This window comes from Equus caballus, chromosome 4, assembly GCF_041296265.1.
Source record: "Equus caballus isolate H_3958 breed thoroughbred chromosome 4, TB-T2T, whole genome shotgun sequence".
Lineage (NCBI taxonomy): Eukaryota > Metazoa > Chordata > Mammalia > Perissodactyla > Equidae > Equus > Equus caballus.
The window spans coordinates 48891195-48907423 of record NC_091687.1 but is presented as its reverse complement, the minus strand read 5'-3'; the positions used below and the strand labels follow the sequence as shown (position 1 = coordinate 48907423).

At 36.9% G+C, this 16229-nt stretch overlaps 1 protein-coding gene and 1 long non-coding RNA gene across 6 annotated transcripts in view; one reads left to right on the top strand and one right to left on the bottom strand.

The window, feature by feature from the left end:
• Positions 1–16229, top strand: part of THSD7A (thrombospondin type 1 domain containing 7A) — a 671418-nt gene that overhangs the window by 425081 nt on the left and 230108 nt on the right. For all 5 annotated transcript variants that reach the window (XM_070264554.1, XM_023639297.2, XM_070264555.1 and 2 more), the window contains one exon: positions 3142–3973. In XM_070264554.1, coding sequence (XP_070120655.1) covers positions 3142–3973 — 832 coding nt within the window. The remainder of the gene's footprint in view (positions 1–3141; positions 3974–16229) is intronic.
• The window catches only part of LOC138923747 (uncharacterized), a 49002-nt gene that overhangs the window by 28845 nt on the left and 3928 nt on the right, over positions 1–16229 (bottom strand). The window lies entirely within an intron of this gene.

The following is a 16229-nucleotide window of genomic DNA, read 5'->3' as shown; positions in this document are numbered from 1 at the left end:
CTTGGATATTAAGATCTATAAACTAAATTCTCTCTTTTCTGAACAGCATAAACTGAGGAAATTCATTTGAAAGCCAGCAATGGAAATGAAAAGACATGATCAAGCCAAATGTTGCAGAAGACAGGCAACGTTCTGTCCTTAAGGGGCCATGGAGTCAGTGTAATGTGATGAACAGATATTTGGCGAACAATTACTCAGTAAACTAATTGAAATTGTGATAAGCATCTGACAAACATGCGGGGTGTTCTCTGAGTGTATAGGAAGGGAACTCTCCCTAATTGGATGTCGGTAAACCACGAGTCATTTTCAAAGTAACCATCGTTCACTTTTATTTTTGAAAAACTTAGAAGTAAACCAGGAATTTTGCTAAAATTTAGTTTATAAGAGTTTAATATCTTCCCCGGTCTTTATCTTATCTGGGGTAATTTTCAAACTTCTTAGTTAGCTAGTCTTATATAGTTGTGCTTCATAGTTTTGGGGGTTTGTTTTTGGTATGTGTGTTTTCCTTACTCAGCAACAACAGGCAGACTTGAAGTCAAATCTCATTTTGTGTACTCAGATTTCTTTAATAAAATATTAATTTTCATCAATTAGTTAAATATACCCTTTAATAATAGTGCAATCTACCTAAAAAGTACAATTAAATATTTTTATGTGCCAAATTTATAACTTTGCTATAAAACATTTTATTTTTACTTTGAGGATAAAAGACTAACTTTTTAAATAGTCCTGATCTGATTCATCAGTCTAATTTCCTAATTAACATCAAAGATAATATATAATACCAAAGATATTATATTATGATATATAATTGTATTATATATAACATAATATTATATAGTATCAAAGATCTATTATAATACATATGTAAAATATATAACATATTATATGACATATTATAAAATATATATTACATATAATATATAATATCAAAGATAAATAATATCAAAGGTTGGAAAGTAATAAAATACCAAGAAGTTCTCCTGAATTACATCTGGGGTTTATACTCTGGTTTAATGCAAGACTCTTGTACTTTGAAATTTAGACTCAACGGCATATAGCTTACTCCTAACTTAATGGTCCAGTCTAAACATATCTTTATATGCTGTGTTTAGGGTGGAAAATAAGGATTATTGTTTTGTTCAAGCACAGTAGGGGAAAGGAATAAATACCAAAGATGTATGAAATTAATTCTAAAATGTTATACATATTGCTAAGTTTCCTTATTGAGAATTGTCCTAGGTTCTGTGATTCCCAAACTGAATATTTAAGGTAATCTCTAAGAAAGCATCAGCAGATTTATGAATGTATATTTTCCTTTGACAAGTGGAAAATGACTAAAATATCAGGTATTGCATGTTGACAGATGTAACGAACTCACTGAGTTTCTTAGTTCATAAAGTTTTGACATCAGCACTCTGGGAAGACTGTTTCCCTAAATTTATTTTAAGTCCCTTGTAACTCTTTATATATGAACTTCATGAAGTAATGACATGGCTATGGTTAAGATTCAATTCTTATTTTCATTCAATTAAGGATTAATTAGCGCAATATTTTCAGTCAATCTCTTTTCTATTTGCAACTCCATTATTTTTGTAATGAGGTTCTCATCATCAAAATGTAAACATCTTCCTAGTTAAACAAAATTAAACGTTTAAATTAAGTATAAGCACATTCTTCAAATGTCATTCTTTGTAGATTAATCGTTTTGTATAGGAGTATCTAAATCTCAAGTTCCAAAATCTCGGATAAATCATAAAACTAAAAGTCAGAACAGAAATCTGAAATCCAGGATGGTTTTGTTCTTCATTCAAGATGTGAACCTGGCACATCACTTCCCCTTCTTGTCACATGTTTTTCTCATCCATAGAGTGAATCTGCTGGCCTAGGTTGGTGGTTTTCACTTTTCAGCAGCAGAAGCCTCTTGTCAGACAAAATCTAATGCATAATCTCAACATGCATAAAAATAAATAATAATAATGGAGTGTCTCTTATAGAAGCAGCAATGAAGGAGGAGGGCAGTGGGGTGGGGTTGGGGGACCCTGGAGTCCAGCTCTATATGCTGGCCCTCACCTTCCCACACAACCTGTTGAAGATGGCTCTAGGCTACGTCAAATAATTCCTCAAATTTCGTGGACCACAGTTTGAAAATCATCTAATTGTATGATCACTGTTTCTTTAAAATTCCAAAATAATATAATTCTCAATTTCATAAATTCAGATTTGTCTGTTAAAGCACTGAAAATACTATTATCTACCTTAAAAAAAGAAATAATGTATGCAAATATAAGTGGATTTCAATCTATGCTAAGAAGGATTCTAAGGTAAAAACCCCCATTCCATATTCAAGCCACTGACTTAAGTATCCCATAAAACAGCTCTATAATACCAAATAGTTCATATTTAGAAAATGAATAAGTTGATAAAAGTTCAAATAGCCCTTCAACATTTAGAAAATTGCAGAAGTCTTTTAATTAAATTTTAATTCTCTTACCCCTCTTTGTACTTCACTGGGGAGATGAGGAAAATAAATTTTTTGCTAAATTTAAGACAGAATGTGCTTAAATGAAGATTTTTCACTTCCAAGCTTTTGTTGCCAGAAGGCAGACACTTCTGTCAGCACACACATATTCAACTATCAGACTCTTCCAGTCACAGTGTCGACAACAATATAAAATGAGGTAGACAGGAGCACGTTCTACAAAAGAGTTAATTGCTCAGGAAAAGAAAATCCTACAGGGTCCACATGAGTCCATTTTCTTTGCCAGTTTCTGAGTGGATTTGATGGTTATGAGGCAGGAGTAATGGGTTTTCACTGTCACTAATTTCTGATGTCCTTTATGAGCAAGGGTTCTCTAATTACTTCAAGTTAAGGAAATGAGTAAAAGCCAACTTTTAGTAATCCCAAAGGGACCCACAGTGAACTTGTCCCAGCAGTTACCTTATTTAGACTCTGTGACACAGTTCCCCTTTTGCAGAAACACTGAGTGCAGATCATTACTTTCCAACAATCGTGTACAGAGACCTACTTTATGACACTTTAGGCAAGTTAATGTACTAGATCTTGAAATGTCTTTCTGGAAAGTGAAATAACTTGTAGTTTTCTTCTGGTAGCACTGTTAACTCTTGTGTTATTTGTAGGTCCGTGGGGCCGATGCATGGGAGATGAATGTGGTCCAGGAGGCATTCAAACCCGGGCCGTGTGGTGTGCTCATGTGGAAGGATGGACGACATTACATACAAATTGTAAGCAGGCTGAGAGACCCAATAACCAGCAAAATTGTTTCAAAGTTTGTGACTGGCACAAGGAGTTGTACGACTGGAGGCTGGGACCGTGGAATCAGTGTCTGCCCGTGATTTCGAAAAGCCTGGAGAAACCCCTTGAGTGCATTAAGGGAGAAGAAGGCATTCAGGTGAGAGAGATAATATGCATCCAGAAAGAGAAAGATATTCCTGCAGAGGATATCATTTGTGAGTACTTTGAGCCCAAGCCTCTCCTGGAGCAGGCCTGCCTCATCCCCTGCCAGCAAGATTGCATTGTGTCTGAGTTTTCTGCCTGGTCAGAATGCTCCAAGACTTGCGGCAGTGGCCTCCAGCACCGGACACGTCATGTGGTGGCGCCCCCCCAGTTTGGAGGCTCTGGCTGTCCAAACCTGACGGAGTTTCAGGTGTGCCGGTCCAATCCGTGTGAAGCTGAAGAGAGCATGTACAGCTTGCACGTGGGTCCCTGGAGCACGTGCTCAATGCCCCACTCAAGACAAGTCAGACAAGCAAGGAGACGTGGGAAGAATAAAGAACGGGAAAAGGACCGAGGAAAAGGAGTGAAGGATCCAGAGGCCCGTGAACTTATTAAGAAAAAGAGAAATAGAAACAGACAAAATCGACAAGAGAACAAATACTGGGACATACAGATTGGATATCAGACCAGAGAGGTGATGTGTGCTAACAAGACGGGCAAAGCTGCTGATTTGAGGTAACATTTTATTACCCTTAGCCACACGTGTCTATCTGTCAAGACTGTGGGCTAGAGAGTACTTAAGACATGCCGTGCTAAGTCCTGGAATTCATAGGTACACAACCTAGTACGAGCTACCCCCAAGTGTAACGTTTTTCACTTTAAGGCAGTTAAGCTTTAGTAGGTTTCCGGGCATTATTTCTGTTTCACTCATGTTTAGGCGCTATACTACTAGAGTTAATTTAAACTTTCCTATCAAAATCTAAAGCATGAGTGATTCTCCATGAGGTGATACTACTTCTTTAGGTCAATAGTGCTGTTTCTGCCTATAATAGAAAAAAGCTTACTTAGAGCCTGGAGTTTTGAGATTTTGAATTCAGATACTTATTTTAGTGAGAATAAGGTGCACTTGTAATCTCTCCAAGTCTGTAGCATTTTCAGAATTACCCTATAAACAAAATCTAAACAGCTACCCAGGGAGCTATACCTAAGAATAATTCTCTTTAACATTTTATAAAATGGAATAACTCTCCCCAGAGAAGCACAGGGGAAGCAGCAGAAAATAAGGTGAGTAGAAGATATTTAATCATGAGTAGCCTAGTTTAGAAAACATAATTAATTGGCTTCATTTTCTGTACAGAAATTATTTGTCAAATGATCTCTGGGTAAATAATGACTGTTATGAAAGACTTTCTCGTGTGTGATTTATTTGTTGTGAAAATATTCATTGAGGATTATTCATTGAGGATTATCTAAAGAATATGATGTTCTCTGGATAGTCTAAATTTTGCTCTCAGATAAGCCAGACCATCTGGGAGTGGCTTATCTGGATCATTTGCATAATTGCTTTTTCTGAAATATTTATGCAGTTATGATTTGGACTGAACTAAGAGAAATTATAGTAACATCACTCAGAATTTTATATCATATTTATGGTAGAAATGACATTGAAAGTGTCATCTACTTCCTCTCACAGTCTGTTCTCTTGATTAAAAACGCATGAGATGAATTTCATTGACGTCTCAACCCATGTGCTTCTGGTGAGCAGCTGGATTGCTTTTCTCACCGCCCCTGGAAATCTTGTAACAGATCACGTTTTCCTGTTTACTTTGGCTGTTGGGCACGTAAATAGGACTGCGTGGCATGCACGTTGTTTACTCAGATACCCTACTGGCTTCATCTTTTTCTCAGCTCATTATTTTCCTTCGCTCATTTCTGTCTAGTGATTTTGCTGTCTATGGACTTTGAAAGCTGGTTTAAAGCCTTCTTGGAGCAGATATGGTTTAATAAATGAGTGAACAAGCAGTTGATTCATCTAAGATAATAATTTCTTTCAGCATAACATTGTTCTGGTCACTATTTTTAGGATATTCACTACTCCCCTCCCTCTTTGTTGTTACACAGTTGTATTTTCTCTCAGCTATACAGTAATTTGCTCTTTCTCCATTCTGGAGTCATCAGCCCAACTCTGTTCCTGGCCTTGCTAAAGACTGCCTGCTCTCCTGCCTTCATTCTCCAGGTTCCCCACAACTCCTTAAATGTGTGTATATGTGTGTGTTCACCTCTGATTGTGTCATGTGTGTTTTCAGTTCAGTTAGTTTTATTCTTTTCTGACTCTCCTTATTCTGGTAATTTCCTGATCTCTTCTCCTGAAGTATTAGTTATATTAGTTACTTAGTTCCCACGAAGTAATTGAGTGAGCCTCCAAGGCAACTTAAGTTGTCTTCTGCTGTCACTGGGCTTACATGCTGTAGACATTTAATTTACTGTTGACTATTCAATTAAAAGTATAATTGGATAGTACCTGTCACTTCATAGAGCCTCATATTCCTATCTAGCTTTTGAAATAAGCAAATATTTTAAAAATCTGTACATCATTCATTGATACTTACATTCTAATAGAAATACCATATCTATTCCAGTAAAATGATAGTTGCGTGTATGTTATAACTTATTAGAGCATAGATTAAACTTTATGTTAAACAAATTGGTTATTACTGTTTCTCTTAAGAATTATATATGAGAATATATATGAATAAATATATTTAAGAAAGTTAAAGTTTTAGTGAAGAAGAGATAAAAATCAAGTACTTTGACATACATTTTACTCAAACATTACACCATTATCAGTGAAGCTAATAAAATGAAGAGTACATGGGTAACACCAACAAAGCACAGGACCATAAATCATGGACTTGATGATTAAATTTAAAGTGTTTCATCTTATATCAAATTCAGAAACAATTTTATCATGTAAGAGGATTAAAAAATCATTTAATAAGGCTAAAAAATCCTACTACAATACCTAAATGAATTTAGCTAAATAAACCTAAGAATCTTGGGGAAGCAGTTTATCGGCAAGTAAAAATACTTTTATCAGAATTACTGCTAGAACTTCCAAGTTAAAGATGACAGATCTACTCTGCGCTTTGCTTTCAAACAGACCGAAATCAATAAGAATGAAAAACACAAATGAAAGTCCATTCTTTTATGACAATAGGAAACAGTCACAGTCCCAAACCACAACTGATAGAGAAGATTTGACCAATGTGGTGAAATTAGATCTAACTGAGGGAGGAAACTTAGAAGGGCACTATGTCTTTGCGGCTTTAATGAACACTCAAAGTTGCAGTAGCCTGAACTTTCTGAGGAGCCAAGTCAATGAAACCTCCTTGGAATGGCATGGTCTGCATTAGTGAAAGGGCTGCCGAAGTATCTTTGAGTTCTCTTTGAAAACAGAATGGCGTAATAGACAGGACCAAACAAGGAAACTCATTATGCCATTGCTGCCAAGAAAAGACTATCAGTTTGATGGACGGAGGGATTAAAGTTTTGATGACAGTGGATGAGAATTCCAGATCACTACACACACATCATGACCCAGGAGGCTTTCCTGTGAACAGTGATTTCAACCAGCCTTGAATAGAGTGTTACCCCAGGCCAGGAGTGAGCATGAAAGTATGGGCAAACATGTCTCCCAGAAACCAAAGATAGTAAAGGAAAGATGGCTTTTCTGAACCAAACACAGAAAGAATTTCAGTATTCAAAGAAGAGTTAAGAAAACTGAATGAGCTTAAAAGTGATTTGGCTGAGCTCCAAAAAGAAATGGAAGAGAATTATAAAACAAGAAAAGAAATGAAATTCACTTTCTTGTTTCAGAAGTGACAAAAAGTGGGAAAATATTCTGTGATATGAAGAGTCGGTGATATTGAAAACATTCAAGTAAACTGTAATATTTTTAAAAGATGATGAATATGGAAACAAACAAAGAAGATCACTATATGAAATTCTGGTGTTTCTGAAGATAGGACCAGAAAAGTTAGAACAGGAAGGAACAAAACAAAACAAAAATACAGAGAGACAGTAGAAGACTTCCCTGAAATTAAGGAAGACTTTAATCCACGGATTGAAATTGCTCGGGGCCAATATTCTACTAGAAGAGGTTGAAATAATGTCCTCATGGAAGAACTGGTATAGAACAGTTTTTATTTTTTATTTTATTTTATTTTTTTTGAGGAAGATTAGCCATGAGCTAACTGCTACCAGTCCTCCTCTTTTCACTGAGGAAGACTGGCCCTGAGCTAACTACTGCCAATCCTCCTCTTTTCACTGAGGAAGCCTGGCCCTGAGCTGACATCCATGCCCATCTTCCTCTACTTTATACATGGGACACCTACCACAGCATGGCGTGCCAAGCGGTGCCTTGTCCACACCCGGGATCAGAACCAGTGAACCATGGGCCGCCAAGAAGCGGAACGTGCGCACTTAACCGCTGTGCCACTGGGCTGGCCCTAGAACAGTTTCTGTAGAGACCGGCAAAGAAACATCAAACTGAGAGCCAACACTATGCTCAAATTGTGAAACATTAGAAGCATTTCCGTTATAGTCAACAGTAAGACAGAACAGGACATTAGCTCCACTGTTAGTTAACAGTGGTCAGAAACTGCTAGTCACTGTAGTTGAAAAGAGAAAGAAATGAAAACTGGAAAGCAAATGGCAAAATTAAGATTTTTTTTCCAGATGATATGATTGAATACAGTAAAATTGAAGAGAATTAATTGAAAATGTTATAGGGTGAATGGACACAAAAATAATAGCCAAAAATCAGTATGTTTCCCAGATGCTAACAATTAGCTAAACATTATGATGGAAATAAAAGATTAAAATATCCCACTTATAATAGTAAAAAAAAATTCTATAAATAAGCTTAACTATAAAAGTTCTGCCCAAAACATCAGACTTGGAAAAGTAAAAAGGTAGATGTGTGCCTATCTAGAACATGTAGTAAATATAGCAACTGTGCCTACATTGTTACTGTAAAATTTACAAGGGGGAAATAACCTATAAGACAAGCCAGAAAAATTCTGAAAAAAATAAAAGTAGAGAGAAAACACTAACATCACAAGATAATTAAATGCATTTTATTCTATGAAAATAATAGTGATAATAACGAATTTATGTTAATACATGAATAATCAGAAAAAACAAAATAGAGTCTGAAGATCCCCAAAACCCTATAATAAGTTGCCTATGGTAAAGGAGCATTTCCAATTTAGAGGAAAAGATATAATTTAATTAATTTGTTTCTGTTTTAGGGGCAATTGCTTTGCCATTTAAAGGAATAATGACAATTTAAAAAAGATGAGATCCCTTTGTCACTTTTTACAACAGAGCAAAGTCTAGGTATATTCAATACTTAATTTTTTTTTAAATATTAGAAGGAAAGATAGAATTTTTAAAGTCTTGAAGAAGGACACTTAAGACCACAGAATGCAGAAATCATACAGCAATGTATTTCATTACATTTTTAAGAAAGAAAATGCTGCTCAGGAAAAAATGTTAGTGAAGTTAAAATTCAAGTAGCAAAATAAGAAAAAATGCTTGCAATGCGTATAATTGACAAAGAACTAATTTTCTTAATGCATAAAGAATTCCTACATATTAAGAAAAAGGTCAAAAGCTGATTGAAAATCAGCAAAGGATCAAGAGAATGAAAAGATTAAAAAATGGGCCAAAAATCTTAAGATAAACCTCACCAAAGAAGATATATGGATGGTGAATAAGCATATGAAGAGATGCTCCATGTCATAGGTCATCAAGGAAATGCAAATTAAAACAACAGGGAGATACCACTATGCAGCTATTAGAATAGCCAAAATCTGGACCACTGACGACCACAAATGCTGGCAAGGATGTGAAACAATCGGAACTCCCACTCATTGCTAGTGGGAATGCCAAATGCTGCACTTTGGAAGACAATTTGGTGGCTTCTTACAAAACTAAACAAACTCTTATCATGTAATCCAACAGTCACTCTCATTGGTATTTACCGAAAGTAGATGAACGCTTATGTCTACACAAAATCTACACATAGATGTTTAAGACAGCTTTATTCATAATTGACAAAACTTGGAGGCAACCAGGATGGCCTTCACAGACGAGTGGATAAACAAACTGTAGTACATTCGGTCAGTGGGATATTATCCAGTGCTAAAGCGAAATGAGCTGTCAAGCCATGAAAAGCCATGGAGGAAACTTAAATGCATATTGCTAAGAGAAAGAAAAGGCTTCATACTGTATAATTCCAACTATACGACACTCTGGAAAAGGCAAAACTATGGAGACAATAAAAAGATCAATCAGTGTTGCCAGAGATCGGGTGGGAGAGAGAGATGAATAGGGGACCACAGAGGACTTTTAGGGCAGTGAAACTGTTCTATGTGATATTATAAAGCTGGATATATGCCATTATACTTTGCCCAAACACATAGAATGTGCAACATCAGGAGTTAACTGTAATATGAATTATGGACTTTGCGTGATCAGAATAGGTTCATCCTTGGTAAAAAAAAAAAAAAAAAAAAAAAAAAAAAGAAGTTCCATGGGGGAGGCTGTGCATGTGTCAGGGGAGGGAGTATATGGCAACTCTCTGTGCTTTCCACTCAATTTTGCTGTGAACCTATAAATGGTCAAAAAAATAAAGTCTGTTAAAATCAGCAAAGGACAAGATCAGGTCACAGAAAAAATGCTAATATTCAATAATAAGAAATATAAAAAATTTTTAAATCCCATTTTCACCTATCAAATTATCAAATAAAAATGTTTGATAGTGTGTCAGGGATCACCAAGACAGCCCCCGGGTTTGGTGATTCACAAGAAGGACTCACAAGACTCCGCAGAGAGTCACATTCATGTTTTATTACCGTGAAAGGATGCAAAGCAAAATCATAAAGGAAAACGTTCATGGGGAGCAGTCCGGAGGAAACTAGCTCCAAGCTTTGAGAGTCCTCTCCATGTGGAGTTTCACAGCCTACGCTTACGCTGTTGAAATTCGTTCAACAGAATTTCGACAATATGTGCAAGGCTTTATCTGCTAGGGAAGCGAATTAGAGACTCAGTGCCTGAGTTTTTATTGTGGGTTGATCACACAGGAACCCTCTACCTAGTATGTACAAAAATTCCAAACTCCCTGAAAGAAAGCAAATTTTCACCATAAACCACATTGTTTACACAAACAAATTAGGCATAGTAAGCCACTTTATCATTTGGAGAAAATCTTTTATCGATGTAGAGAGCTGTTTATCAGTTAACTTTCCAGATGCTTGCCAAGACTTCTAAGGATAGAAGTCTGAGATTGCCTATTTTATCAACAATAGTATTTAATATTAAAGAGATTGGGGGAAAGAGACAATCTTATACATTCTTGGTGGGGACAAAAATTGGTACAACCTATTCGAAAAATAATTTTACAATATTTATCAAAATTTAAAATGCACACTCCGTTTGGCAGTGATTCTATTCCTAGGAATTTCTCCTAAAATATTTCTGTGTGCATAAATATATGTGCAACTCTCATTGTAGCATGATTTGTTACAGGAAAACAATTTAAATCCCACTGATAAAGAACTAGTTAAATCATGGTGCTTCCATGTATGGAATATTATATAGTTACTACTAAATTAGGTATGTGTCTCAGTCAGTTCGGTCTGTTATAACAGAGTACCGTGACTAGGTGGCTTATAAACAACAGAAATTTATTTCTCATAATCCTGAATGCTGAAAAGTCCAAGATCAAGGCACCAGCAGATTCGTCATCTGCTGAAAGCCCTGTTCCTGGTTGCAGACCTCTGGCTTCTCACTGTATTCTCACCTGGTGCACAGAGCGGGAGAGAGCTCTCTGGGGTCCCTTTATAAGGATGCTAATCCCATTCATGAAGGCTCCACTCTTGTGACCTGATTACCTCCCAAAGGCCCCACCTCCTAATACCATCACATTAGGGGTTAGGATTTCAACATATGAATTTTGGAGGATACGAACCTCAGTCCATTGAAGTATGTGACTTCTAAAGAAACATGAAGGAATAAAGGAGTAAAGCCAGTTTTACTCCACTCTCCTGCCTTAAAATCAACCAGAAACACATCATTAAAGGGAATAAACACTTCTATCTATAGTAAAAAAAGGAGAATGGAAAATGAAAAAAGAAAGTGTAGACATGAAAATATGGATCTAGAGGATGGAGGAACCTTGGACCGGAAGCATAAAAGAGACTCCTTTAAAGTTATTAGGTCACAATCCTGGAAGGCCTTTCAAGGGTCTTTTCATTGGATTATCTCCATCTGGGGAAGCAGGGCATGGACAAGCCACAGAGGATCTGGGGAAGGTCCCTTAAGAGCCAGTTGCTCACCCAGAATCACAGGGGAAGAGTAGCTGGAGGAGTGATTAAGCCAGAATGTCACTTCCCTGATCTGGATGAGAGAGGCTGTCAAAGGTGAAGTGGAGAAGAAGAGGGTAGAGGAGGCAGACAGCTCCAGATTGCAACAGGCAGGGCCTTAGACTAAAGGCTTTGTTATGAGGCACCCTCATTTCTGGAAAGCTTTTAGCTGTCCCAGCTCACTTCTTCCTGAAATAAAGATGTAAATCTACAAATCAAAAGTACAACACGTTTCAGAAGAACTATGAAATCTGCTATAAGTAGTACAAGAAACATTCAGTGGAAGTAGTGCCTACTTTTGAAAATATCTTCCTTTTGAACATGGTTTGTTTTGTCGTATTGTCTGACAAAGGCAATTAGTTGTAATTATAAATCCAATGGAAACATTGCCAAGAAGTGTGGGAAATTCAGCCCAGTAAATTCCTGAGGAAATACACAATATTAGGATTTAAAACAGATTTCTGTTGGCTAAGCTAAAAAAAGTGGATCTATTCAGCTTGTAGATAACTCAATACAACAGACAGTTTAGGCACAAATACATAAGGTAAAAAATAACTGGGCCCACGAATGTAGTCAACTGATCTTGACAAAGGAGCAAAGGCAATGCAGTGGAGCAAGGATAGTCTCTTCAAAAAGTGGTGCTGGAAGACCTGGACATCCACATGCAAAAGCATGAATCTAGACACAGACCTTATCCTTCACAAAAATTAACTCAAAATGGATCATACACCTAAATGTAAAGTGTAAAATCATTGTAAAACTCCTAGAAGATAATATAGGAGAAAACCTAGATGACCTTGGGTATGGTGGTGCCATTTTAGATATAAAACAAAAAATACAAACTATGAAAAAAAATTGATAAGCTGGACTTCATTAAAATTAAACATTTCTGCTCTACAAAAGACAATGTCAAGAGAAAGAAGACAAGCCACAGACTGGGAGAAAATATTTGCAAAAGACACATCTGATAAAGGACTGTTGTCCAAAATATACAAAGAACGCTTAAAACTCAACAGTAAGAAAATAAACAACCCTATTAAAAAATGGACCAAAGAGGGCCTAGCCCAGTGGCATAGTGATTGGGTTCACATGCTCTGCTTTGGAAGCCTGGGGTTCACAGGTTCAGATCCCATTGCAGACCTACATACCGCTCATCAAACAGTGCTGTGGCAGCATCCCACATACAAAAAAAAAGAGGAAGATTGACACAGATGTTAGCTCAGGGACAATCTTCCTCAAGCAAAAAGAGGAAGATTGGCAATAGATGTTAGCTCAGGGCCAATCTTCCTCACCAAAAGAAAAAAGAAAAAAAGAATGGACCAAAGACCTTAACCTCACCAAAGAAGAAATTCAGATGGCAAGGATATAAAAGATGCTCCACATCATATGTCATCTGGGAAACACAAATTAAAACAACAATGAAATACCACTATTCACCTATTAGAATGGCCAAAATCCAGAACACTAGTAACACCAAATGCTGACAAGGACGTGAAGCAACAAGAAATTACATTCATTGCTGGTGGGAATGTAAAATGGTACAGACACTTTGGAAGACAGTTTGGCAGTTTCTATAAAACTAAATATACTCTTACCATATGGTCCAGCAATCACGCTCCTTGGTATTTACCCAAAGGAGATGAAAACTTATGTCTACATAAAAATCTACACATGGATGTTTATAACAGCTTTGTTCATAATTGACAAAACTTGGAGGCAACTAAGATATTCTTCAGTAGATGAATGGATAACGAACTGTGGTACATTCAGACAATGGAATATTATTCAGTGCTAAAAAGAAATGAGCTGTCAAGCCATGAAGAGACATGGAGGAAACTTAAATGCATATAACTAAGAAAAGACTACATACTGTATAATTCCAACTATATGACATTCTGGAAAAGGCAAAACTCTTGAGACCATTAAAAAATCAGTATTGGGGCTGGCCCCGTGGCCGAGTGTTTAAGTTCGCGTGCTCCACTGCAGGCGGCCCAGTGTTTCATGAGTTCGAATCCTGGGCGCGGACATGGCACTGCTCATCAAACCACGCTGAGGCAGCATCCCACATGCCACAACTTGAAGGACCCACAACGAAGAATATACAACTATGTACCGGGGGGCTTTGGGGAGAAAAAGGAAAAAAATAAAATCTTTAAAAAATCAGTGTTGCCAAGTGTTAGGTAGGAGGGAGAGATGAATAGGGGGAGCACAGAGAATTTTTAGAGCAGTGAAAATAGTCCAAATGATATTATAATGATAGATATATGCCATTATACATTTGTCCAAACCATGGAATGGACGACAAGAGTGAACTATAATGTAAACTATAGACTTGGAGTGATTATGATGTGTCAGTGGTGGTTCATTCTTGGTAAAAAATGTACCATTCTAGTGAGTGATGTTGATAATGGGGGAGCATGTGTGGGGGCAGGGAGTATAAGGGAAATCTCTGTACCTTCCTCTCAATTGTATTGCGAACGTAAAACTGCTCTTAAAAAAGTTAAGCCTTAAAAAAAAACTGGTAAAACATCAAGAGGAGAATAAGCTAGTAACCCCTAGAAATACTGACACTGTGGAGTATTTTTCTCTCATTTTGTTTTATGTTTCCTTTTAAGTCTCTATATAAATTCAGCCTTAGCATTTCAGATAGTAATGAATAATACTCAAGTGGCTTTCTTATTTTTTCTCTCAATTCATGCTTTTTGACATACCCTCTCATCTTCAAAATTGAATCTGTTAACCATAAAATTGTATTTCTTTTCAACACAGTCAATCTTCCTGCCTGATTCCTTCTTTACCTTAGAATACTAGTTGTTAACTACTCCATCCTTGTCTTCAAGGACTGCTCTCTAGAATGATGATATAAACGTTAAATATAAAGCTACTGGCTTTACAAATGTCTGGAAACTGGCTGAATCCACAAGAGAGGAATTTAAGTAATGAATAATCAGGAGAAATAAGTACTAAATAAGAATAGGGAAACCTATGCATTCATGGCTACACAATGTTGAATAAGTCATTTAAACTTTCTGGGACTCAGTTTTCTCTTCTATAAATAATGTGGGGAGGTGGATGGGCAGTGATGAGCCAGAGAAGGAGGGAGCTGCAAAATTTCTAAAAGCCTTCCATGTTTTGTGATTCCAATGAACCCTGAACAAAAGCCATCCCTAAAATTGTGGATATAAAATCCTATATATCTTTCTTGGCAGAAAGTTAATTAATTTTGACATGTTCCACAAATCAGTTCATACTGAAACATGGGGAAGAATTTATGCATAGTGCATATAGAATAAAACAGCTCTCAATCTTGACAGTAACTGTAAGGTTTCTACTCAGTTGGTGTTCTGCATGGTTCCTGAGGGCCCATTCCCATGCTATGACTTTGTGAGTCAGTGAAATTGCAAGTCTAATCTTAACCTTACCAAAAAAAGAGTAAATTGCCCACTATTTAAAGTAATACTACTTTTAGGTTATTCAGAATCCATTTATAAAATTACAGCTTCTCATGTATAAATAGCAGTCTTTTAGATTAAAAACTTTCTGAAATATCCTAAGTGTCGATTTGTCGGCCAGATGCTTGCATCATTTCTCATGAGCTTTCCTCAGCTGTCTGCTGGCCACAGCTGGCTAAAGAAATAGAGTCAATACGCCCACATTCTTTTGTAGATGGTGGATAGCTAACAGGAAACCTTTACTTCTCTCAAAACATAGAGCTGTTTGGGCAGTATATTATGTTTGTCCTTAGAGAGCCACTCTCAAACCTTCCAGATCCAGCTTATGTGCCTGGAGGCTGATCTCTGAGTAAGACATTAATGAGGCTTCCTAGTTCTCTTGTTTCTGGTTGGATTCAACCCATGAGAGAGAGCAATATTATATTAGAAGGTAGGAAGAGACGAGTTGGGGTGCTTCTCGGGTCAGCAGTGGCTGAGTTGCTCTAACAAAGGCTACAGCCCCTGTCCAGCAGCCCTCTCCTACAGCTCTACATCCGTCTCAAGTTCTGGTAAAATCCTTTCCCTTGGTCCCTTTACACCTTGGGTGATAATCTTCCCAAACTTGCTAGCCCCAGGATGCTTCACTATCCTTTGGCCATTTCTGTCAACACTACCCCCACTTTTGTTAATGATACTTTTATCAAACCCTTCTGAATTAACCCATGTGACTTTGCAATGTTTTCTGCTGACCCTGAAGGATATAACAGCCATATTAGAGTACAACGTTAGAGTCAGAGAACTACTTCTATGTCATTGCTAGGATACATAGTAATTAATTAATTAATTTGCTATGCATTTGTTTAGTTATTTATTTACCTTTTTGTTCAACAAAGTGCAAGACCTCAAGACATTCTGGGCACTGGAATATATAGCCAACAACAGCAAAGAAGCAGAGACCCTAATCCTAAGGATCTATTCTTTCCTATGAAAAGATCGTCCCAAAAAAGTAATAAAATATTAGAAGTGCTATCTGATGTCCATATATATAGAAAGAGTGAACGCAAGTGACAACTGAGGTACTGAGTTCTTTGTGGAGGGAGGTTGATGGGATCAGGAATGGCCTCGTAGAGG